Genomic DNA, 25,840 nt, shown 5'->3' on the forward strand with positions numbered 1-25,840 from the left:
CATGCTGAAGACAACACAGAATGCCAGACTCATACAAACCTTGGTCTGATCCTAGAAGACAGTTGGTTCATGTTTATGCTCAAAAGGCCTGCAGATCATGACACAAGTAACTCAAAGTTGGGGTTGTCTCAAGACAACCCTTCCTCTTAAATGGCTTCCTCTTAAACCCTTCTTCTTAAATGGCTTCCTCTTAAACCCTTCCTCTTAAATGGCTTCCTCTTAAATGTCTTTGTCTCTTGGCCTGGACTGGGATTCTTTTAGCAGTCTTGTTCATCCCAAGGAGACCTGGAAGGTCTCCTATACAAATTCTATACAAATTCAGGTGCTATTCAGGTACTCCTGAAATCAACCCATAAATCCAGAAACTGGTATCTGGCACAGACATTGATATTTAAAGATGCTCGCCTTTAATTTAAGCAGCCTTGGAGGGCTTCTGACTGCAATTCAGAGGCAGGGTCAGTGCCCAGCAAAGGAGCTGCAGCCCCAGAACTGGGATACTTCTCGGCACTTCATGCATTTCACTCACTCAGCCAAAGAGGGAGGGTGATCAGTCTGTTTGCATCAGTCGCCATGTTCAAAGGATGCTCCATGCATCAGCATGCTGCCACGTTCACCACAAATATCAAAGACAAATCTTCTAGCCCTCATGATCGTGGAGGAAAAGGTGAAATTGTACAACCACTTAAACTGTGAACGCAGAGAAGCTTGGCTTGGAGGGGAACATAAGAAACTGCTGTGGAAGAGCCTCGCCAGTGAGGTTCTCCTGGCTTCATCACTTTATTCTTTTACTAGGTCAAGACCGTTTTGTTCACCCAGGCCTTTTAAATTTTGGTTTTCAGATCTGATCTTTAACTAATTGTAAAATGAGTATTGTATTGTATTTGTGTTATATTTTGCTTTGTATTGCTTTTGCATTGTATTTTCTTTTCTTTTTCATCTTTTATGATTTAATGTGTTATGCGTTTTCATTGTATGTTATAATCCACTGTTGTGAGCCGCCCAGAGAACAATTTGTTTATGGAGTGGTTAACAAATAAAGTTTATTATTATTATTATTTCTTGTTTACACAGTCAGGCAGGTGTTATTGACTGGTTTGCTTTATCCAGACATCGAGTCCTTCCCAAGGACCTGGGATGGCTGAATTTTTATTATTATTATTTATTCATCTTCATCATCATCATCATCATCTACTACTGAGTCAGACCCTTGGTCCATCTGGCTCAGTATATGATGGACCATCTGGTCCAGCTTCTTTTAATAGTTGGGTCTAAGTGGAAATTCGGTAGCTACAACTTTGTCAGGAGTGAGAGGAGGCGTCAGGCCTGCCTGCTTCCAATGCAGCTCTCCGACACAACATTCATTCATTCATTCATTCAACATTCATTCATTTATAGTATTTATTTATTACTGCTCCTCCAGTACACTACTGCTTGGGGCAGCCCGCAGCATTCATAAAAAAAGAAACAACATAAAATAAGACCAAGTTAGCCAACTTTAAGTTCAACCAGCGGAAAGACCAGTTTCTCCCAGTGCCACAAGGGACTCCCAAGCTGGAAAACAATACACAAGACCCCAGCAACAGCCACTGGCCTGCACTGATGCTGTAACTGGGCTAGGATACGGGGCAGTTGCCCTCCTCCTGCTAAATACAAGAGAGATCCCACTGGGAAAAGATGCCTCTTGGCCTGGCTAGTGGGAGTTCATTGATCGAGGGTTAATTAAACCCTTTTGGTTTAACTGAGCAGCGGGTTTTTTAAAAAGGTTTTTGATTATTTTAGTTTGAGAACTGACTAAAACTGCAGGGGATGGGCACTGTCTTGGAAGAGGTCTTCTCTCTCTCTCTCTCTCTCTCTCTCACACACACACACACACACACACACACACACACACACACACACACACAGGTGAGAAAACCTCTTCAGAGAAAGCCTCTTCAGACCTGGGCATGCCTCCCTCCAGAACAAAGCAGACATTTCCTGTCATTAATTGGGTTTGACTCGCATGTAGAGGCAAATCCATTCACCAATGGATTGCTTGATGACAGCTCCAAGGATGACTTGGCTGCTATTTCTTTCCTCAGGTGGCCGCTCTCTCTCTCCTTTTAATGTTTTTATCCCATCTTTCTCAGAAGGCAGCTTATAATAATGACAACAGGAACAGTACCATGACTTTGAAGGCATAAAGTGATATTAAGCGTAACACATTCCCCACCCACTTATCACCACAGTCTGGCATTGTGTGAACGAACGCCTTGCTAAAAAGATCCAGGAGCTTGGTGCATCTCCCTAGGGATGGAGCTCCCACTGCTGAGAAAACCTTGTTCTTCCAAATAGATGGATTTTTTTAGACTTTTCCTGCTGCGTTCCATAGCAGCTGAAGTTCCGGAAGGGTCTTCAAGGGCAGTCCCGCAGAGAGCACATTGCAGTAGTCAAGACAAGAGGTGACAAAGGTATGGACAGGTATGGATCCATCTACATGAATGGGCATGGATGGTGCACCAGCTTAAGGTGGGCAAATGCACCCCTGGTCACAGTGGACAACTTACTCAGGAGTAAGACTGGATCTAGAAGCACTCCCATACTGCAAACCTGTTCTTTCAAGGGGGATGAATTCCCTCCAGAGCCTGGAAACAACAGACCCGGATCAGTGGGTCTCCCTACCAGGAACACCTCTATTCGGCCCGGTACAGCTTGCTGCGCCATTAGGTGGCAGGCATTTGGGGTCGCAAGCAAGAAGTAAATCACATGGTTTGCATGTACAAAGTCCCAGGTTCTATCCCTGTTGTTACCAGTTCAAGGACACAGACCTCCACCTGAAGTTGCTGCCAGTCAGAGTAAGTGGTACAGGGCTAGATGGATCAGAATCAATGATCGGAACTTCCGAGGCAGTGTCCTACCTTCAGATTGCTTCCCCGTTACCCTAGAATGACCATCGGCTTTTGCGGGGCTCTAGAAAGGGACGAGATAAATTCCCGGAGGATGGGATGGGTATTAGTAATTGTAGCTCTGTAGAACCTCCAGCTCTGGAGCAGTCTATCCCTAAATAGTTGGCTAGGAAGCCGCTGCCTTCATGCCCTGCCATGGGCATCCTAGAGGCATCTTGCTGGCCACCGCAGAGAACAGGATAATTGAGAAAACATCTTTTTAAAAAACACACACCACAGTTTGTGTTGGAACGTGCTGAAGGTGTTTACAAATCAAATAGCTGCAACCAAGGAGCAAAACACAAAACAGATACTGGAAGCTGAGTATTTGGTCACTGAAACACTTACTGCTGTTTGTGTGCTAGAGACTGGATTCCAGTTCAAGGCAAGCAAAATGTTTTCAGTTCAGGTTCAATTCCGGTTCACTGGGGAGAAGCTCTCTGAACAGATGTTATTCTTGAGTTCAACTCTCTGCTAGAGAATAAGCAATCTAGGAACACAGAATGCTGCCTTCTACTGAGTCAGACCATGGGTCCATCCAGCTCAGTATTGTCTACTCTGACTGGCAGCAGCTCTCCAAGGTTTCAGGGAGGAGTCTCACCCAGCCCGACCTGGAGATGCTGCCAGGATTGTACCTGGGACCTTCTGCATGCAAAGCAGATGTTCCACTGCTGAGCTACAGCCCCATCCCCCCTCAAAAAAACCCACAACTTTTTCCTGCATCAGACCCTTTCTAGCTCACTATTGTCAACACTGACTGGCAGCAGCTGTCGAAGGTTTCAGGCAGGCGTGTCTCCCAGCCCTGTCAGGAGACGCTGCCAGGATTGAACTTAGGTTCTTCTGCATGCACAGCAGATGGTCTTCCACTTAGCTACAGCCCCCACCCCCTAAGGGGATATCTCACAGCGCTCACATGCGGTCGCCCATCCAAATGCAAACCAGAGCATAGCCTACTTAGCAAAAGGGGCCATTCCTGCTTGTGACTTCTCCTCCCCAATTTACACCAGGTTTCCTCCAGGAGCGCCTTGTCCATGGACAGCCCAAGGCAAGGTACTCAATGCGGCTTTGCATCCGGGGTGGGGGGAGAAAGAGGCAACTATAAAATGTCATCGATGTTGTCAGAGGAAGGGAAATGAAAAAGGGCAGAGCAGTGTCCTCCAAAGATCTCTCCAGGGACAGACTACAACCATCTGTTCATTGTTACCCCCCTGACCCTTATCCCAACCCAGTCCTCTGTGCAAAAATGAACACAGTTTTACCCAGACTGGGGACAGAGAGAAAGAAGGGGTGATCACACACAGAAAGTGGCAAGTGCAATACCACGGCCTCCTCTCTCTAGGAGGGCCGAGGGTGCCAAAAATCACTATGAACACCCATCCCCTGAAATGAGACCCCTGAAAAGTCCAGCGTTTGTGGGTCTGTCTCCTGGACTTTGTCAAGATTGTCCGACTAAGGATGCCAGACGAACTCTTGGGAAAGCCTGTTGTTGGTTGCTGCTAAGCCTCTAAAGAGCTGTGATGGAAAAAAGTCTAGCACCCGGCCCTACACAGAACAGTTGTTAGAGCTAAAATAAATCCCCCGGGAGAATTGTGTGCCGCCTGTTGCTAGGAGGAGTTCCCAGCCAACAAAACAGCTTCACGTACCTGCGTCGTTTTTCAAGCCAGAGGAAGTCCGAGAGAGTCGGTACGTGGATTTGATGCCATCAGGATTCACTTCTCCCTTGTGGAGGTCCAAGCAAAGTTCAGTCTGCAGAAGCGTCCGTTTTTTGAGCCGCTCATGGAAAGCACCACTGCCCCAACCATTGTGGTCTTGGGTGCAAGATCACACCAGAAAGATCAGCTGCCACCATGCATGTCTCTTTTGGAATATAGGATGCAGCTGGGTAAATGGGTAGTGGTAGCAGGCCAAGCAAGGCTGAGGCGGGGGTGTGTGTGGTGTGTGTGTGTGGAATCGAGATTCTGAATCTAGAAATAAAAAAGATTCTGCAATCTGCATTAATTATGCAGATGTGGTTAATGTGCATGCTTCCCCCCCCTCTCACCCCCCACAACAGTGCTTATTGTTGTGCATGATGTGTGCTGTTGGGAGGAGAACTGGCTTTGTGGTAGCGAACTGAATTAGGAACGCAGGAAGCTGCCATATACTGAGTCAGACCATTGGTCTATCTAGCTCAGTATTGTCTTCACAGACTGGCAGCAGCTTCTCCCAGGTTGCAGGCAGGCATCTCTCTCAGCCCTATCCTGGAGATGCTGCCAGGGAGGGAACTTGGTACCTTCTGCTGTTCCCAGAGCAGCTCCATCCCCTAAAGGGAATATCTCCCAGTGCTCACACTTCTAGTCTCCCATTCATATGCAACCAGGGCGGACCCTGCTTAGCTAAGGGGACAAGTCATGCGTCATGCTTCCTGCCACCAGACCAGCTCGCCAGCTCTCCTCTCTTAGCAAATTGCCGCCCTTTGCTAAGCAGGGTCTGCCTTGGTTTGCATTTGGACGGGTAACTACACATGAGTGCTGTAAGAGATTCCCCTTAGGGGACAGAGTAGTTCAGTGGCAGAGATGCTTTGCCTGCAGAAGGTCCCAGGTTCAATCCCCAGCAGCATCTCCAGGTAGGTCTGGGAGAGACGCCTGCCTGAAATCTTGGAGAAGCCACTACCAGTTCGCGTAGACCAGGGATTCTCAGCGTTGGGTCCCCAGATGTTCTTGAACTTCAACTCCCATAATCCCCAACCAAAGGCCTTTGGGGCTGGGGATTATGGAAGTCCAATAACATCTGGGGACCCAACGCTGAGAATCCCTGGTGTAGGCCATATGGAGCTAGATGGCTTAATGGTGAAAGGCGCTTCCTGAGGAAAGATGGCAGCTCGCATAGAGAAGGTCTCCGGCTCACTCCCTGTACCATACTGAAACAAACCTGCAGCTGTGCTAGAGCATTGATGACGCCCATGGAGAACAACAATAAATATTTACACACTGCTTTTCAACAAAAGTTCCCAAAGTAGTTTACATTGATACAAATAGATAAATAAAATGGCTTCCAGCCCCCAAAGGGCTTACCATCTAAAAAGAAACAGAAGCTCGACACCAGCAACAGCCACGGGAGGGATGCTGTGCTGGGGCTGGATAGGGCCAGTTGCTCTCCCCCTGCTAAACATAAAGAGAATCACCACTTTTAAAAAATGCCTCTTTGATCAATTATAGCAGGGGATATGTGTAGCTGGGCCTGCGTGTTTACTAAGGAGTTGGGCAGAGAAGATAAAAAGAAATAAACAGAAAATGGACATAAACTTATACTGAAAAACTATAGTCGCGCCTTCCCTTATTCTCCTATGCTTTGCAAAGCACCTCCAGTTTTCTCTTCTGTTCCCTGTTCCGTTCTTTCCACTACCATGTCTTTTGCTCTTATTTTCCCCTTTCACTTTTTCTTCTCCTTGCTTTTCTGATTTTTTTTTAAAAAAAAAAAAAATCTGGAGTGAGTGTAAGACAATATTCTTGGATGGGGCGGAAAGGAGGACTCTGCCGGCTGCTTGTGTAGTAGGAGAGGGGGGACATAATCTTCGAAGAAGCCCTGAGCCAAGGCGGGTTCCCATTGAGCTCCGTCCACGCCTCCCCTGCGGTCTGCAGAAACCAGGTCCCGAGCGAGGCCTCCTGACAAAGCCCCCATGCATTTCACACGCAATCCTCAGATGCCTCACGCCCATGCCACAGAGATCAAAAGCCGGGAGGCAGGAACAAGGCGTCTGTCAGCAACCTTTGTGTCTAACAGCGACAGCCCCGGCTGGGGAGGAGAGGCCTACCGAGCGCAGGAAATTATGGCCCCTGCCGTTTGATCCAAGCGCGCTCCGGCGACCTCTGCCGTGACCCCTTGACCCAGGATCCGGGCTGCTTCTCCTCCTCCTCCTCCTCGGGACAACAACATCATAACAGGGCAAGAGAGAGGTCTGCATCTTCTTTGGGACAGCCCAGTTCAAAAGACAGCCCTGTGGCTGAACATAGGAACATAGGAAACTGCCATATGAGTCAGACCATTGGTCTATCTAGCTCAGTATTGTCTTCACAGACTGGCAGCAGCTTCTCCAAGGTTGCAGGCAGGAGTCTCTCTCCGCTCTGTCTTGGAGATGCTGCCAGGGAGGGAACTTGAAACCTTCTGCTCTTCCCTGAGGGGAATATCTTGCAGTGCTCACACATCAAGTCTCCCATTCATATGCAACCAGGGCAGACCCTGCTTAGCTAAGGGAACAAGTCATGCTTGCTACCACAAGACCAGCTCTCCTCTCCTCTCCTCTGCAACCAGATGTCCGAGTTGCCCTCAGGCCGGTATCTGCGCCTTCTCTGCGCCTTCCCACAACGTAGGGCTGCTGGATACAAGCGCACGACGAGAGGCTGTCAATTCTCGGCAGGTTTCCCCACCTGGCTCCGTTTCGCTGGTTGCCACACACAGAGGCTGGAAAAGACTCCAAGCACAATGATGCTGTGTCGTGATGCGCACAGCCTCAGAAATGACCTTGGAGATATGCAACCTTGCATACCCTGCAACTTTGGAGAAGCTGCTGCCAGTCTGTATAGACAATACTGAGCGAGATGGACCTATGGTCTGACAGTATATGGCAGCTTCCTGTGTTCCTATGACTGAGAGAAGCAGGAGAGCTGATCTTGTGGTCGCAAGCATGACTTGTCCCCTTAGCTAAGCAGGGCCCACCCTGGTTGCATATGAATGGGAGACCAGAAGTGTGAGCACTGTAAGATATTCCCCTTCTTAGGGGATGGAGCCGCTCTGGGAAGAGCATCTAGGTTCCAAGTTCCCTCCCCTGGCAGCATCTCCAAGATAGGGCTGAGAAAGACTCCTGCCTGCAACCTTGGAGAAGCTGCTGGCCAGTCTGTGAAAACAATACTGAGCTAGATAGTTCAAAAAGGACTTGCAGTTTGCAAACATAGGAATATCTCTGTGACTCTAGTCTTTTTCTTTGTCGATGAGGTATCATTCTCTGTCTTTTCTACTGGGAGAGTTTTCCCGCTTTTTTTTCTGGGGTATTAATGAATTTCCCCAGGATCTTGGATTTTTGTGCTAGTCTGGCCAAGGTAGTCTGGTCCCTACCTGCAAAAACAGCATTTCTATATTTTGTGCTTGGTTTGGGAGTTTCATGTCACTCAGTGAGGCCCAAGCAGCTTTATATTTATAGATACAAGTGACCCTTGTTTTCCATGGACTCCATATCCAGGGTTTTGCATAACTGTGATTGGGACTTAGAGACCCAGTTTCATTATCTGCAGGTAGAAAAATAAGCAAAATTCGCCTATCGGTTTTGAGTGGCCAGAAATAATTTCTGATGTCATTGACGGCCACCATTTTCCAGCAGAAGATCATTTTGTGGCTCTTAAAAAATTTTTTTTCTTTGGCAAATATTCAAAATATTCATATTTTGAAGGGTCTTGCTGTAGTCCTGCAAGAACTGGAGACCCACATTTGAGAACCCTTCTTTTAAAATATATAGAGAGTCAATTTCAGCACCGGCAGTGTGACTGAATGAACAAAACTAGAGGCAGATATAGGTCAGAAGACTCCCTGACTAGATGTAGGAATCTTCCGGTGGTCTGAATTTCAAGGAAGGTCCCCCCACCCATTAATCTTATTTCCCACTTCCCGGGCTTTCTTAAAATATTTATATGTCACTTTCCCCAATTGTGTCCAAAGCAGCTTACAATAATGAAAAACCAATTAAAACAAATAAACACACTTTAGAGTACGCAGCAGCAAACACAGCCCAAAACAGATTCTGGTACCTAGATGCTGACAGTCTGGGTAGCAAAGTGACCTCGAATGAAAAGGGATTCCAGAGTGAGGGGCCACAACAGAGGAGGCCCCGTATCTGGTCATGACCTTTGTCACCTCAAGAAGAGGGAGAGGTCTAGAGAAGGTCCTCCAAAGTACATAAGAGCAAGCAACACCTAGATCTTCATAGTTTACAGACTTCATTGAAACGGGATTCACATTTATGGATGCGTTGGAAGAAACAAGCCATGACAGACAGCCACTCTCTTTGTTCTTGAATGAGCCATTTTTAGAAGTCTGATAAAAACTGGAACTGCCTTACTAGACAGCCTGAATCACAGGGACTTCTGCATTAACAATGGGCTGTGAGGGTTAACACGTTTCTCTTGCCTAACCAAGCTGTGCTGTGGACATCACGGAGGTGGAAATGCCTATTGGCAGGATAGCTGTTGAATTCGATTGTTCCGATGCAGGATTGAACCGTAGCTGCACTAAGGAGCTTTGAAAGAGAAAGTGGCTACGAAGGAGAGAGGCCATTAAGTTTCGCCTCAAACTTCACTCTTCCTTCCTACCCACCCCCCCGGCCCCCAGTTTCACATACAAGGACATCTGCAGACACAGAACGTGCCGCCGAAAGAGATCATCATCTTCTCCCACTGTTTCCCAGTGCCACCTGAAATCACACAACTCTTTTGATTAGGCTCCTTGGGGCGAGGTTATACCAAGTACTTCCTGAACCAGCCAGGGAAACAACCAGCACATGTTTGCTTACTTTTCTCAAAAAAGAAAAAAGAAAGAAAGAAAATTTAAAAAGTCCACATGCAAGGTCAGAGGGTGAGAAGGCATCCTTAATATGCAGTCATTACCTCTGGGTTTCCTCTGTACTTTCTCACCACGATGACTATGGGCCACACAGACGATTTTTATTTAATTTTTTTGCTCTCTAATTTTAATTTGAAGATACTGCATACTGTGGCCAGGGACTGTTACATTGTTTGTAAAATGCATACCGAATTGCTGGGATTTTAGACTTTAAATGAAGCTGTATTTTATTACGCGCTGGTCTAAGACCAAATTAAAGTTCTTCTTCTACAACTATGGTGAATATTTAGAACGTCAAGCAAAGTTCTCAGAGCAGTTTACATAGGAAAAATAAATATGACATAAATAAGATCTGGTCACCACATCTAAAAAAGGAGATTGTAGAACTGGGAAAGGTGCAGAAGATGACAACTAAGATGGTCAGGGGCCTAGAGCACCTTCCTTATGAGGCAAGGCTACAATACCTGGGACTTTTTAGTTTAGAAAAAAGACGACTGTGGGGAGACATGATAGAGGTCTATAAAATCATTCATGGGGTGGAGAAAGTGGATAGAGAGAAATTCTTCTCCCTCTCCCATAACTCTAGAACCAGGGGTCATCCCATGAAATTGATTGCCGGGAAATCTGGGACCAACAAACGGAAGTACTTTTTCACACAACGCATAATCCACTTGTGGAATTCTCTGCCCCGAGATGTGGTGACAGCCAACAACCTGGATGGATTGAAGAGGGGTCTGGATAACTTCATGGAGCCTCCGAGTACCAGTTGCAGGGGAGTAACAGCAGGAAGGACGGCATGCCCCCAACTCCTGCCTGTGGCTTCCAGCAGCATCTGATGGGCCACTGTGTGAAACTGGATGCTAGACTAGATGGGCCTTGGGCCTGATCCAGCAGGGCTGTTCTGAAGATGGTCCCCTGGCCCCAAAGGGCTCACAATCTAAAATGAAACACAAGATCAACACCAGCAAGAAGCCACTGGAGGGATGCTGTGTTGGGGCTGGATAGGGCCAGTTGCTCTCCCCTGCTAACTAGACGAGTATCACCACTTTTGAAGAGGCACCTTTTCAAAGTGGCAATTCTCTTTATTGAGCAGGGGGAGAGGAACTGGCCCTATCTATCCCCAGCACAGCATCCCTCCAGTGGCTGTTGCTAGTGTCTATCTTTTAAAAATTGTTCTTTGGGGACAGGGGACCATCTTATGTATGTAGTTGAAGGAAAGAGAAGAAGAGGACGGCAAGCAACAAGGTGGAGGGACTCGATCACGACAGCAATGAAGGCACCACTGAGAGGCCTTCAAGGCCAAGCTGAAGACAGATAATCCTGGAGAGAATCTATCTATGTGGTCGCTAAGAGTCGACACCGACGTGACAACACTTAATTTGTTTTTCCTATGTAAACTGCTTTGAGAACTTTGGTTGAAGAGTGGTATAAAAATATTCATAGTAGTAGAAGCTTGCTAATTCTGAGCCAGTTATTCAGGCATCATGTTGTACACATGTACAACAACATCTGTACACTCACATGTTGTGTGAATGACTATTTCAGTGTTCGCTTTAAGAGTGAACCTGGGTACAGGCCCCTCAAACGCACAGTATACTCACTGACCATAACATGTGAATGTTATGTTCTATTCTAGAATGGAATGTTCGATTCATTCCATATAGCTGCTCTCATAAGAGGAGAGATTCAAACCAGGGACTTTCATAAGCTGGTCTCGTGGCCACTACACATGTAATCTATTTATTAATAAACTTCAGGTTGAGAGACAAAATTATTCACAATAATCCACAATGCTACTTAGGGAGGAGAGACTGTCTTGTGGCAGCAAGCATGAATTGTTCCTTTGCTAAGCAGGGTCTACCCTGGTTTGCATTTGAATGGGGGACTCACTGTAAAACATTCCCCTTAGGGGATGGGGCCGCTCTCAAAACATAGCCAATAGCAGATAACTGCCAGACGCATTTTGACTACACAAGTGGCGTTATAGTAGGAAATGATTTCTTGGCAGTGGGCACATATATCTCAACTTGATTCTGTTACCCTTGGCATTGTCCATTAGCAAAAGCTTGGTGTTTCCCCTCTTGAAGGTTTGTAGTGTCTACTCAGTGTCTTGCTTTTCTTTTGCTCATGGATACACACCTGATAAGTTTCAGGGCATGCCCTGGAGGCCTACGATGGGGCAACCTTGCTGAAGCGTCTGGCCTGGCCAGTGCCTACTAGTTGAGAGCGCCTGGGAACCCTACATTCAAGACTGAACTCAAAGGAATGTAAGAACGTGAAACAAGAACCCTGACAAGCAGAAATATTCCTTAAGGAGTGCACACGTCCACATAAGAGCAGTGACGACAATACATATTGTACACTTGTATTGTGCAACATTACATTACATATAGGAAGCATTGTACTTTGTTAAGGGGTAATTTTCCAAAGTTTGAAATTAGTGATTTAAAAAATGGGACGGGTGGGTAAGTATTCTAGCCATGGTTCTTTTGGCACAGAAGAGAGATTTTCTCAATTCATGGGAGTGTGAAGAAAGCATTCCACTTTGATCCAGCCCTTCGGTCCATGGCCAAACTCCTGCTCACTTCAAATGAGGCAGTTAGCAAGAGTGCTTTCCACTGGCCCCCCTGGGAATATCCCATCACCACAAGCCCCTTTAATCCCCTTAAATCCATCCTTCCGAGCTCCCCATCTCCTCTGCCCTCCCGCTGCCCTTCAGAATGCCCCCCGCCCCCAGCATTAAAGAGCTCCCTTTCTTGTCACTGACAACTTTCACAGCCGGCAGGGCGGTTTTTAAATCAAAGATTTCTTTTTTAATTTATATAAAAACCGTATCAGTTTGACAACATTTACTGTACAAAGGAATTAAAAACGGAGGAATGGTATGAGTGTTGGACAGCAGCTACTTTATAGTGTTTGAGATCAGATCACATTCTTGAGTTGAACATCTTTTTAAAACCAAAAACCAAAAAGGTACGAGTTCAGCTTTGATTGGCAGACATTCCAGAGAATCTCGTTCCAAACAGATTCGCCATGATTTAAAAAATAGATTAAAAGAAGAGAAAGACAGGCATTTAGGCGAGGCTGAGACGCACATGGATAGACTAAGAGGGATGTGGGAGGAGAGGAAAAAAGTGCAGGAAATGGGAAACGGTTCTTAGGTGAGCGGCATCTTCCGCCTTCCCCCAAGAACATCTCCGCGGCGGGCCCCTTCCAGCCAAGTATGTACAAGTGAGCTCGGGCGCTGGAGGAACAATAGGGAGGATTTACAGCCTGTCCAGCGGGATGGGGGCTCCCTGTCATTCTTCGGCCAGAAAACAATGCACATTCCGGAGCCGTTTTGGGAAGGGGCTATTTTAAAACCACGAGTGGAAAGATGGCAGCCCAGGCCGCCTCCTGGATCACCTGTTCGCTGCACATCCCCAGAATGCCAGGCTGTTGAGTCAGTGATTGTCCCCCCGCTCCATTCCGAGCGAGCGGCACAACAGGTGGCCCTGCGGACAGGCCCTGTAAATCTCCCGGCTTCCACGCTCCTGCCCAGGATTTGGCGCCGACTTTGTTCGCGGCCCGATGGAGATGCCGCGAAAGGCTTTCCCCTGCCCTTGACCTGTCCCCGCCGCCCTCTTTGAGCGGGTGCCAGCAGCACGGGCAGGGCTCGGCCGGCCCTTCGTGCCAAGCAATCCCGGAGCAGTCACGACGCGGCAGCAGCGGCGGCTGTGCCAGCCGGGAACAAAATGGGCGGCCAGCTGTGCCGGCAGCCTCACCCTCTCCCCATTCTGAAGTGGGCAGCCAATCCTGGTGAGGGGAGGGCTGGCAGTTGCGGGACGCCACCTGGGAGGAGATGCTCGCCAGGCCCAAGAGGGGAGGGGGAGAGAGAGAGAGAGAGAGAGAGAAGGCGGGTGAGGGGGGGCATGACTTGGAGACTGACCCCTGCTCACAAAGGCCATTTGTGGGCTCTGTCAATAAAGCTGACAAGTCACCGGCCCCTCCATCAGTCCTCCTGGGGTCCTTTCCTAACAAGCTAGCTTCATTTCTCTAAAAAGCTGGAAGACAAACCCATCGGGAGTGTGCAGAAGCAACTAGCAGCGCATGCTATTTACAGGTCTGGCCAAAGCACCTGCCCAGAAGACATAGCAGCAGCAACAGCACCGGCAATGCCAAGCGCTGTCCAAATCCAGAAACCACCACAAAAGCCACAACCAGGCGCACTCGAGGCAGCTGCGTCGGGGCGAACCGACAGGGCATGGAAGGAGGCGGCTCAGCTCAACACCTAGAAAAGCTTCGGGTTGACAGCTGTGCTTTGGCCAACTTGGTTGTGGGGCTGGGCGGCCCACGCCAGATCAGTTCCCCCCCTACCCCAACACCTGGACACGCTATAAAAGAAGCTCCATGCGCTGCAACACTCTCATTGTACGATTGTTGGATGATGCAGATCCTTGGAAAGCGACGCCGGGTCAACAGAGGGAAGATGCATCCTGGATTTCCGAGAGCTGCCCTCTGTGGCTCAGGGAAGCTGTGCGAGGAGCACTGTAGGACTGGGAAGCCACAAATCAAGCACACTGCAGTTGCAAGGGAGCCGTTCTAGCCAGCCAGGGAACATGCAGCAGGAGGGGGCTGGTCAGGAGCCTCAGGTCTCCTCATGCCTTCGAGCAGGGGTTCTCAGACTTGGGCCCCCAGATGTTAGACCCCCAACTCCCATCAGGCCCAGCCACAATGGCCACTGCAGCTGGGCACGATGCGGGGTTGATGTCCAACAACATCTGGGTACCCAGGTCTGAGAACCCTGCCTTACCGAGCCCAGGAATTACATCAAGCCATAAAAAGCCATGTTCTGACAGAGGCATTATCGCCCACCCTCCTTCCCCAGCGTGATCTTAGATATTTGGTACAGACCAACGTTGTGCCTCGAGGTTCTCCAAGGGAGGCTAGTGCAAGCCCCTTATTAACCCCTTAACGATTTCCAGATGGGGTTAGAACTCCCCACCACCACCACCACTCAAAACCCTGTCGTCCTTTCCCCCTGACCATTTCAGCCCTTGCACTTGTTATCGGGAATGTCTGAGAAATGCCGGTTCACGAAGGTTAGAAACAAATCCCTCTTTCCTTTCAGGTTTTTTGTTTTTTTTTTAAAGTCTCCAGAGCCTCCCTGCGTCTCTCACACAATTCTCAGAGTGTTTGATCATTTTGCCCCTTGACCCTCGCCGACTCCCTCCCACTTCAATTAGCCCAGGATTCGATGCTCAGCGCTCCTATTTACAAGGCGGCATAAAAGTTTCCCCCGACGGCCTTCTCTTTAAAAAAACAAAAAAACAGGGAGGGAGGGAAAACCCTTTAACAGTAGTGAGATAGATAATTTCTCTATAAATAAGTGAAAACGTCAAGAGGCCTGCTTCCTACAGAGCCCGCCAGCCACGGCCTCTCCGTTGTGTCAAAGGCAGGATTCCGCCGGAGCTGAACCGGTCTGAGGAAGAAGCCTCATGCTTCTTCCGCTTCCAAAGAATCCATGTTCACTGTAGCACCAGCAATCCATGTGCGAGCTTAAAGTGGCAGCACAGAGTCCCACCTGCCCCCCACCAACAGGAGGAAGGGAATCCTCCCCTCGAGGAAGCCAGGCACTCCCCCAGGGCAAAGAGCTAGGCATCCCCAGAAGACTGGCCGGGCACAGCCTTGCCCTCACTCTGTGGGATCCTGCCAGCCGAGACGCCGGCCACAAGGCCGCTGCCAGTTCCGCCAGCGTGGCCATCAGAGTGACAGAAGGAACGTGAGAAGGGATCCTGCTGGAACGGGTTGTGTGTGAGTGTAAACATCTGTACATCGGTGAGCAGGTGTTGCGGGGGAGTGTGGGGCTGGAGGAGACACGCCCCAGCCCCGGCCCGCTAAGAGATCTTGCAGTTGTTCCGCGAGCAGTTCTGGGGCGGGCTCTGGGGCGGACGGATGGACTTGGAGCGCTTCAGGCTGTTTCCTTTGCTGCTGCTCCCGCCGCCGCCGCCGCTGGCCAGGGAGTACGAGCGGCCGTGCATCATCACCGCGTTCATGCCGTTGGCCATCGAGAAGGACTTCAAGTGGCTCTTGATGGTGACGGGGAGGGGCAGCTTGTCAATCAGGTGGACGGGCGTGCAGGAGACGATGGCGCGGCAGCAGAGGTCTTGCAAGCTGAACACTGCAGGGAGGCAGAGGAAGAAGCACAGGGACAGGTGAGGTTCCTCCCCTCTGAGGCTGGATTTCCAGCGGGCGTTCTCAGCCGGGGGTCCCTGGATGTTGTCCGCTATCCCGACTGAAGCAATGCTGGGAGCTTCAGTCCAATATCTCAGGGGACCCGTGGCTGAGAAGCCCTGCTGTAGGAGGATCTAGCCAGGCTGACTCACTGCCACATCAGCCGTTTCTACATGCCAGCATCCAGTTCCAGCTATTTCTCCAGCCTTACTCGTTGCCATGAGATCAACCAAAATCCATAAATATTCCAAATCCGCAGTGCAGTTTTAAAGTACCTGCACCAATTCATTCCATCCGTCCTACAAAACAGCTGAACCCAGCTGCTGAATGGAGGAGGAAAAACCCTCCAACCAGCCGGAGCCTTGCCCACCATCACTTCCCCAGCCTCCCATCTTGCTTTTTACGAGCACACGATCACAAAAACAGGAGCGTGCACAGCTCCCAGACATGGGTAGGATGCTTGTCCTACCCAAACAACGATCGTGTGAACTAGCCAAATACCGAGCTAGATGACCAATGGGGTCTTAGTAGAAGGCAGCTTCCTAGGTTTCCCTGCCCAAAGTCTCCATGTGACCAGTTTTATACGGCAACATTCCTACAGTTCCCGCCATGTGTCTCGGCTTCAGTGCACACCCATTAGGGAGCTACGTTCTATTTCACAGATGGGGAATCAAAGCAGAGACGGAGGAATCTGCCCAAGGGAGCCTCAGAGCTGGGAATGAGCCCTGCTCTCCTCGTGAATCATATTCTGGCGCGCTAATCAGGTTTCTTGGGCCATTGTCAAAGTAATTAATGCCTCTCCACCACTGGCGGGCAAGAAGGCCGACTGGCTGGCTAAGTCATGTCTGCAGAAGACACACTGCATATCAATTCCCTTCCAGACAAAGCCCTCGAGACTGCAATTAAACGGGCAGAGGGCTTCCCTGCCTGAAAATTCAATGCAAGGGGACAAGCCCGGTCTAGAAGTGAGCAGACACGCTGCATGCCTCAGAGGAGAACGCATTCCAAGTGGACAAGTGTACTCGCCTCGGCAACCTGAAGCAAACAGGCCTGAACTCTGACCCCTTCCCACAGCTGGACCGAGACCCTAGGAGCAGAACTGCCTCGCACCCCTGAGAACCCAGGGCCACAGACCCCTGTCTAAGCAATCTGCCGGCATCCAAACCTCTGCTCCGTGAAGCAGAACCGCCACTTGGAGGGTGGGGCACGCTTCCTCGGATGAGGTCCGACTCGGAGAGCTGGGGGAGAATCGTGCGTCCAACTTGCGCTGCTTCGTGGCTGCCAAACAGCTAGGGGTAATGAATGCCCTCCCACCAGGAGGTACATGGCAGAGAGATGCTGAGGTCAGCTCTGAACTCTGAGAGGCTGACCAGCATTTGGATGGCCAGTGACGCCACGCTTGCTTCGCGCCATCAGCCTATTGAAAGCGCTCCAGCTGCTTCCTGAAGAGACTGAAACCAGTTGACCCTCATCTATACCCTTGCCTGGTATGCATCCCACCATGTTCCTGCACAGGTCTGGGCTGGCCACACGCCAGCAGGCCCTCTCCTAGCATGGAACAGAGAGAGCGCTTGGATGTGGGGCTCCAAGGTTTTCTCTGCCTTGCCTTTTATAATCTGCTTGCCACAGGCTGAGTACAAGAGGGAGTGATGCAAGCCAAACCCGTGGGCTGTTTTTCTGCGGCAGGGCATCTGTTTTGCATGCAGAAGGTGATTCCTGGCAGCATCTCCACTTGAGGCTGAGAAAGACTCCTGCCTGAAACCTTGGAGAGCTGCTGCCAGTCAGTGTGGACCTGGGCTGCTCAACTTCGGCCCTCCTGCAGATGTTGGCCTACAACTCCCAGCATCCCCAACCACAGTGGCCAGTAGCCAGGGATTATGGGAGCTTTAGGTCAACATCTGCTGGAGGGCCGAAGCTGAGCAGCCCTGGTGTAGACAATACTAAGCTTACATAGGAACATAGGAAGCTGCCATATATTGAGTCTGACCATTGGTCTATCTAGCTCAGTATTGTCTTCACAGACAGGCAGCAGCTTCTCCAAGCTTGCAGGCAGAAATCTCTCTCTGCCCTATCTTGGAGAAGCCAGGGAATGAACCTGAAACCTTCTGCTCTTCCCAGAGCGGCTCCATCCCGAGGGGAATATCTTACGGTGCTCACACTTCTAGTCTCCCTTTCATATGCAACCAGGGTGGACCCTGCTTAGCTAAGGGGACAAGTCATGCTTGCCACCACAAGATGGACCAATGGTCTGACTCTGTCCCCCCGCTCCAAAACAAGGCGGTTTGCTGTGAGAAAGAATTCCTTTTCCCCAGCAAGTATACCATGCCACCTACTGGCAGCAAAGGTCAACTGCACCCTCATGGGAAGAGCAGCAAGCTAGCTCTACCAGTCACAGCGTGTAAAAACCAGATGGACCCTTGATCTGGCTTGGTTTAAGGCACGTCCACGGGTTGGGCGCCTCCTCCAGTATCAAGCAGCTGGAAGCGACTCAGGAGGAGCAAAGCAGCAGGTTTCCTGGCAGGTTAGTGACCAGATTCCAAGTGCCTGCAGCTGGATTCTAGGACCTGGGCAGGCGTCGGCAGAAGCAGCAAAGCATCAGTCATGACTTTCCTGCTACAGTTCACGATGGCGACCTCTGCAGCGGTGCCTGCCAAGGCAGCATTTCTAGAAGCACTCCCTGTTCCATGTGGAAGGCCAGCTATGGGCAGAGCTGAGGAGGAGGAGATGCTGTGGAGAATCCAGATTTGTTGGACACTGGGGAGTATTTCAGAACAAGGGAGCCTGCGTGAAGGAAGCAGCCTCCACTTGAATCAAGCTGCTGGCACTGAACCTTTTTTTGGGGGGGGCGGGAGGAACGGGACAGAGCAGCTTTCAAACGGCTTTCTGAACAAAAGCCAACAGGAACTGGGAAGCATCTTCTTTGGGGCAACTTAAGAGGGTCCTTAATGACATTTTCCACCGATTGGAGCGCAAGGAATACAGATTTTTTTTTCCCCACCTCCAATGCCAAAAGGCATATTCGGTGCTGTAGGGGTGGTCCATATGTTATGTCAACTCACAGTAAATTGACTCACAGTAACTTTCATAATAGGTTGGGGCTAGTTACCATGAAGGGACTGGAGTAACCAGCAACTCCCATCCCTTCAGTCACGTCCCCATGTACACAGGAAGCTGCCTTATACCGAATCAGACCATTGGGCCATCTAGCTCATTCTTGTCGACACTGACTAGCAGCAACTCTCTGAGGTTTCAGGCAGGCGTCTCTCCCAGTCCTACCTGGAGATGCTACCGGGGAGTGAACCAAGGACCTTCCACATGCAAAGCAGATGCTCTGCTACTGAGCTATGGCTCATCCCCAAGGGGTATGTCTAAATGCAGACAGTGTGCATGTGTAGTTACCCCTCCAAATCCAAACTAAGGCAAACCCTGCTTAGCAAAGGACGCCATTTGTGCTCGCTGTTACAAGACCGGCTCGCTGCCTCCATAGATTAGCTGGGACATATACCGCGCCTTGCGACCGGTAGGAACAAGAGCGGGTGCTCACTGACCTCTGTTGGGCCTCCAGATCTTCTCCATGCCGTGCCTCATCAGCACGATGCGAGAGAGCTCCGTGAAGGACTCGATCACATTGAAGTTGCACAAGGGGCTGACCTCAAAGAACGTCATGCAGTTCTTCTCCGCGTAGGACCGGGCCTGCTCGGTGGGCACCTGCCGCTTGAAGGCCAGGTGGAGCCTGTTGCCAACCAGGATGCGAGGCACACCAGGAGCGTGCTTGAAGAGGAGAACACAGAGCCCCTTTAAGAACATCAGCAATTCCAGCCACACAGGCCCAGGTCCCAAGTATGCTTCTCATTTGGGGAGCAGAGCGCGTCCATTCAGTGGTCCCAAGTCCCGATCCACACCCCTGCAACTCTCTGGGTGCCTCAGTCTAGCTTAGGCCTGCTCAACCCAGCCCCACCCCCCCAGCTGTTTTTGGACTACAAGCCACAGCAGCCAATAGCCAGGGATTATGGGAGTTGTAGGCCAACATCTGCAGGAGGGCCGAAGTGGAGCAGCCCTGGTCGAGCTCCTCACAAGCCCACGGACTAATCCCTATTAGTCACAAAAACCAATGTGAACTGTAAAGACTGCAGATCTGGCCTCCCACAGAAAAGGGCACAAGCCCCTCTTTAGGAGACTTCCTGCGCTCCAAGCTGAACACTGCACTAGAGTGTAGGAAACTGGATGTCTGGATATGGCCAGTGTTGTATTCTTTGTGGCAGAGATCCCCAGCTGTTGTTGACTACCACCCCCATCATCCTCAGCTGCCATGGGCTTTGGCTGGGGATTATGGGAGTGGTAGTGAACACCACCTAGGAATCCCCATTACAGGGAGCCCTGGATGTGGCCTGAACCCAACGCCCTGCTGACTGGAAGCAAGGACAAGCCCTCATGTCCGCCATGGATTTCCATCCCTCCACACTCTGAACTCATGAGAACTAGAAGCATCGTTTCCTCTCGAGGCTAGGCAATTCCGACGGATAGGTTTTAGGCCCAATTCTCACCCAAGGAGATAAATTTGTATCTGGGCTCTATCCCTTCAGTTTGTTGCTAGCAGGGTGGTGGTGGTGGTGGGGAATCACAACTGAAAGTGCCTCCACACCCAACACACACCACCACAACAACACACCACACACACCACCACACCTAACACACACCACCACAACAAAACCAAACACACAGTCCCTGCACACAGGAAGATGGACATGTCAGGGAGAAGGATTCTAGCCTAGACTTCTCCCTGACCCACCAGCTTTATGATTCAGGGATTCTCTTTTGTGCTTGGGATGGAGGAGCTTTCAATCATGCAAACGCCTACTTACGATCTGAGATGGTACAACCCAAGTACAGGTTTACCACCTGAGTGAGAACTAGAACAGAATGGCAGGACGCGCCTTTCCCCAACCAGGAATGGCTACTACTGTTCCCTTCTAAAGGCTGATCCCGCTCTCCCCCTGGGGTACATCAAAGGTTTCTTCAGAAACTGAGGCTCCTGTCAACATCACATCTCCTTTTGAAGCTGGGCTGTATGACAGACGCACAAAAGCAGGCAGCATTCTCTAGCTGGAAGCGTCTGCATCAACAGTAGAAATCCCAAGCTGGTTTTGTGGTAGGCAAACGGCCATAAAGCTCAAGTTCACTTCCAACTAGATGTGGAACAGTGTGATGTAGTGGTAAGGGGCTCGGACTAGGACTGGGGAGACTCGAGTTCAAATCCCCCTTCAGTCATGAAACTCACTGGGTGGTTCTGGGCCAGTCACCTCTCTCTCAGGCTAACCTACCTCAGAGGATAAACATAACCATGTAGGAGCCTTGGAGGAAGAGCAGGATATAAATACAGTAAACTACCAACCAACATCAAAAGATTTAAGGTAACCCCAATCTGATGCCTGTCAGGCTTGCCTCATCTATTTCCTTGATCCATCGGTCTATGCCGTCAAAGGACCAGCGGTTGGTGATGTCGTATACCAAGAGGATTCCCTGCATGAAACAGAACACTGAGTTAGTGACTTTCACTTCAAACCTACGTAGGAGAGACTGATAGAATACCTTGGTAAACGAGCAGAGTGCCTCATCAAGCCCCAATCATGGGTGAGGCAGGCTGGGCAGAGTCCCAGGCTGTTTGAGCCATGTGCATGTGTGGGGAGCCACCAACCCCCACTTCAGAAAATAAAGCTGCTGGCTAAGGGGTAGGCGCCATAAGACAAGCCCTGCTGGGTCAGGCCCAAGGAAGCCTATCTAGTCCAGCATCCTGTTTCACCCAGTGGTCCACCAGATGCCTCTAGGAAGCCCACAGGCAAGAGATGAAGGCACCCCTTCTTTCCTACTGCTTCTCCCCTGCAACTTGTATTTAGAGGCATCATGCCTCCGAGCCTGGAGGCGGTCCCTGCAAGAGGGATTCCCAGAGGCTGTGGACTCCCTGCATCCCCAGCTGCAATGGCCTTTGGCTGGGGGTTCTGGGAGTTGTAGTCAACAACTTCTGGGAATCCTGCCCACAGACAACAACGGTAGGCTCTGCCCCCGTGCCAAAAGCAGGTATCTGCTGTTAGCCCCCACAGCAGGAGGTGGTAAGTTTTGAGCATGCACTAGAAGTCGCCATCCACGGCGAGTTCTCTTGAGACAAATGGCCAGGATGCTGCCCGACACTACCTGAATGACCATGCCTCAGAGAAGAACAAGGGGCTGATGCAGAGAGCTGTTCTAGCACACGGTTGGCCAATCTGCAGCATGGGTGACAGCAGCAGTGCAGGCAGGTGGAGTTTGCGGTGTGCCAAGGAAGGACCGCCTTAAGGGCTGGCCAGGGCACCAAAGCAGGTCTGACCACTGCCCAGCGTAGGAAGCCGGAGGCAAAACCTTTGCTAGGCAGAAAGATGATGGCATCATGCTCTGCAGCACACCAGGGGCGGTGTGCTCACCGACACTTCGGATGTGCCACTAGGCCGGCTTGCCAAGAAGGCTGGCAACCCCTATTTTAGGAGGCCACTCGGCAAGCTGCACTCTTCACTGGTTGGCAGAAATCCCGCTGGAAAACCAGGTGCATGTGGAGATACCGGCCTTGCTTTGGTTCTGCCTCAAGTGCCTGGCTTTAAGAGGTACTCCCAGCTGAGGGGAGCCAAGTGGCCACCAGTCCCCATTAGGGAGAGTTGCCAGGGACACTTGTACAGCAGAAGGCAGCCTCGTCCCTCTGGCTGCCCCTCCCAAGCGCCAAGTTGTTTGGGAGTCACATTTTACCTATAAGCAGCATTAGCTGGTTCCATTGCCCTGTGCTCTACAGATGATAAAAGCTTGAGCCTTGACGTTTATTTCGCTGGAGCGTGAGTTTTGACTAACACTAGCTGTGAACTTTTAACCAAAGAAAAGTCAGTCGATAGTAATGGATGTCTCAGAGTGATTATCTGGATTTCTTGGGCGGCAAGAGAGAATCTCTGCGGCCAACGGAACAAGTTTGCCCAGTCATCACTGGAACAACTCTGGTCCAAGCCAGACACAACATGCAGTCACATTTATCTTTCCTATTTATTCTTTAAAACCAGAAGCTGTCTCGGGGCTGCAGGTCAGGAACAGTAGGTGAGGGGCCATTCAACACTTTTCTTTGGGCCGTCAGACCCCTCATAATCACCTACTACAGCTGGGGGAGGGGGAATACGACTCCCCAAATCTCCCCCACCCAGGAGAAAAGCAGCTGGGGAGGGGATTACTTTGAATGGGAAAGGGGCCAGAATGGAAAGGGTTTAGCAGCACCACCTGCTGTTCCTCCACTCACTCTCAGACCCTAGAACAGGGTTGCACAACCTTGGCCCTCCAGTTCTTGGACTACCATCCCCATCACCCCCAGCCACAGTGGCCAATCTCCAGGATGATGGGAGTCGTAGTTCAACAGCTAGAAGGCCGAAGTTGTGCATCCTGCCTCTAAGCCTGGAGGTAGCTCACTGGTTCCTTCAAGCTTTTCCCGTGTTCTCCAAGATGTTAGCAAACCAATAAAGAACACTGGTAGCAAGAGGGGCCTTTGCACAAACCAACGTCTTTGCCGGGAGGGAGAACTGCCCAAAAGAAGCAAAGTAGTACTGGGGGCAATATTCACCTGAGCTCCTCTAGAGTAGGACCGAAAGATGGTACAGAACCTCCCTTGGCCAGATGTATCCCTGCAACAGAAAAAGCAAATACAGAAAATCACACCTCAAGACCACCAGCATTCTACCCGGAGCGACACATCTGTTGCATCTGTCCACGTGTTAAAACAGGAACCACATTACTTTGGACAATGCTTTCCACTTGCTTATCAAAGCATCCCTGTCAGATGGATACCCCGTGTACAAGTTCACAGCTGTCATGTTCCTGGGACATGTTTCTGTGTGTGCCTGCTACTGGAGACAGGACTCGAGTATGACCCAAGTAGAAAGATGTGGAGAGAGAAAGAGGGGAAGGGCTGAAGACCGAACTCTGCCGTGGATTCACTGGGTAGCCCGGACCAAGTCATTAGCTCTCAGACCCATTTCCCCACTGAATGACAAGGACGCCTGACATAACATGCTTGTTGTGAGAGTGCATGCAGATTATACAGAACCATGCGAGAGAATATGCACAAGCAATAGGTAACTCCTTAAAGGAACAGTTGCATGCCTATTTCTAAAGTTTTACCAGGTGTGCATCCATGGCCAGCCCTGGGATAAATAGTGTTCTTGCTAAGGTGTACCTTCACCCATTCGCCATGGTAACGGATGGAAGTTCATTTTTGTAGGTAGTACCCCAAACAACCTGTAGAACTTTGAATAAATGGCTAAAGATGCTGCTTTCCTTGCTCACTGCAGACAGTAGGACAACAAGCCACCAGCTCAGCTCTGCACTCCCTTCTGATGGAAGCTTTAGCCCTGGGCGACCGCCCAGCCCGCCTGCTCCCATGGCCAGCTCTGTGTGCATCTTAGCCACATGTGTAGCCCCAACATGACATCTGCTCACAGCTTAAAATGCTAGGTGAACAGCCACTCACCATCTCATCTATGGAAAGTGAAAAACTGTCTTCCGTTGAATAATAAGGCAAGTTTAAAGAATGGCAATCCCCCCCCACCCCGGGATGTAGATGGGCTGCAAAACAACAAGGATGGTTCTCATGAGTGAGAAGTGGGTTGGAGAAGCATCCTAGCCAGCTTCGGGAACTGTGTGCATTCCTGATTTTGGGCCACGTGCTTCCAAAAGCCTAGGTAGGAGGAGAGGAAAGTGGGAGGCAGGAGCTGGGTCAGTTGGCACCATCCTACCCAGCATATTGTTGTGGAAGAACCCTCCACCTAGCATGCGCCTCCTTCAACCTAGCTTCCACTTCCCACACAATCACTTTATCCCTCCTCCTACCTAGGTTATTTGAAGCACACAACCAAAAAATCGGGAGTACATACAGCTCCCGAAGCCAGGCAGGACACGTTGACCCACTTTTTCTTCATGAAAGCTGGCTAAATTAGTATGAGGGCGAGTAAAACGTTACTAGCCCACAAAAGACTTGTTTACAAGGCCACTGCAATGCATAGGTCTTATACGGCTCGTCATTTCCTCCTCAGACACAAAAGGGAAAATGCTGGAAGCAGTCCTTTAGTACAAAGAGTTCTCGGCTCTTCACTTAAGAAGCTGCTACAAAAGGCAAGTTCTGCTTCTGGCTGGAGGAGGCATGTTTGGGTCCAGCACTCAGTGACTACCTCCAGGAGGCCAAGAACACACCATGCACTATTTAGAACTATTGTTTAGCAGTACAACGTGTTCTGTAGTAAACAGACACAGGGTGTGTTAAGGACACCAGCTGCCTCCGACACCCCGTGTGTAGATCTCAGTCACGCCTCCGAACCTATCGAAACGCTACAGCACACCAGGGGGCATCAGCAGACCTCTGTGATGTTAGATGGAGTGCTGTGCTGACATAAACAAGTGCCTACTGAAGTGCAGGCTGCGGTCAGGTTAGCCACAGAGTACGCTGCGATGCCGTAGGCCCTGCTGGGCTTGAGGGCCTGGGAGGGGCCCATTGCAAACAGCTGGGAGCCTCATCACCCTCAGTCAGATTCCCCAGAGAGCTCATTGGACCTTCTGACAATGGAGCCAAGGGAACCACATGTTTCCAAACATGAAAAAAAAAACCACACACAAACACACACAGTTCATAACCCTGGGGTTATATTTTAGTAAACTCTGTTCTTAGAGCACAGCTGCTCAACTTTGGCCCTCCTGCAGATGTTGGCCTACAACTCCCAGAATCCCTGGCTATTGGCCACTGTGGCTGGGGATTATGGGAGTTGTAGTCCAAAAACAGCTGGGGGGGTGCTAAGTTGGGCAGGCCTGTTTTAGAGGCCCTTGTCTATGGAGTAATGCCCTTGCAAAAGCAGCTACACGAGCAGCCCGGGAGATCAAGCCACCTCTGCCAAATCAGAGGCAGAAACAGTCATTATTGGGGAGTACATGACTCTAGTCTGCACATCATGATGATGTGCAGAGACCATTCCCATCACGGAAGTGGCCAAAATCAGTGTCCTCAGGGTGAACACAACCGAGGGAGCTGCCTTCTAACGAGACAGGCCATTGGGCGATCAGGCTCAGTA

The 25,840-nt window shown here is 50.2% G+C and overlaps 1 protein-coding gene across 3 annotated transcripts in view; it reads right to left on the reverse strand.

Moving 5' to 3' along the window:
* Nucleotides 1–11,863: 11,863 nt before the first annotated feature.
* RAB40C (RAB40C, member RAS oncogene family) overlaps nt 11,864–25,840 on the reverse strand; it is a 42,876-nt gene continuing 28,899 nt past the window's right edge. For all 3 annotated transcript variants that reach the window (XM_053276345.1, XM_053276346.1, XM_053276347.1), the window contains 4 exons: nt 23,347–23,407; nt 21,168–21,245; nt 19,274–19,496; nt 11,864–15,672 (listed from right to left, as the gene is read on the reverse strand). In XM_053276345.1, coding sequence (XP_053132320.1) covers nt 15,389–15,672; nt 19,274–19,496; nt 21,168–21,245; nt 23,347–23,407 — 646 coding nt within the window. In that variant the 3' untranslated portion in view covers nt 11,864–15,388. The remainder of the gene's footprint in view (nt 15,673–19,273; nt 19,497–21,167; nt 21,246–23,346; nt 23,408–25,840) is intronic.

Source organism: Hemicordylus capensis, chromosome 13, assembly GCF_027244095.1.
Source record: "Hemicordylus capensis ecotype Gifberg chromosome 13, rHemCap1.1.pri, whole genome shotgun sequence".
Taxonomy (NCBI): Eukaryota; Metazoa; Chordata; class Lepidosauria; order Squamata; family Cordylidae; genus Hemicordylus; species Hemicordylus capensis.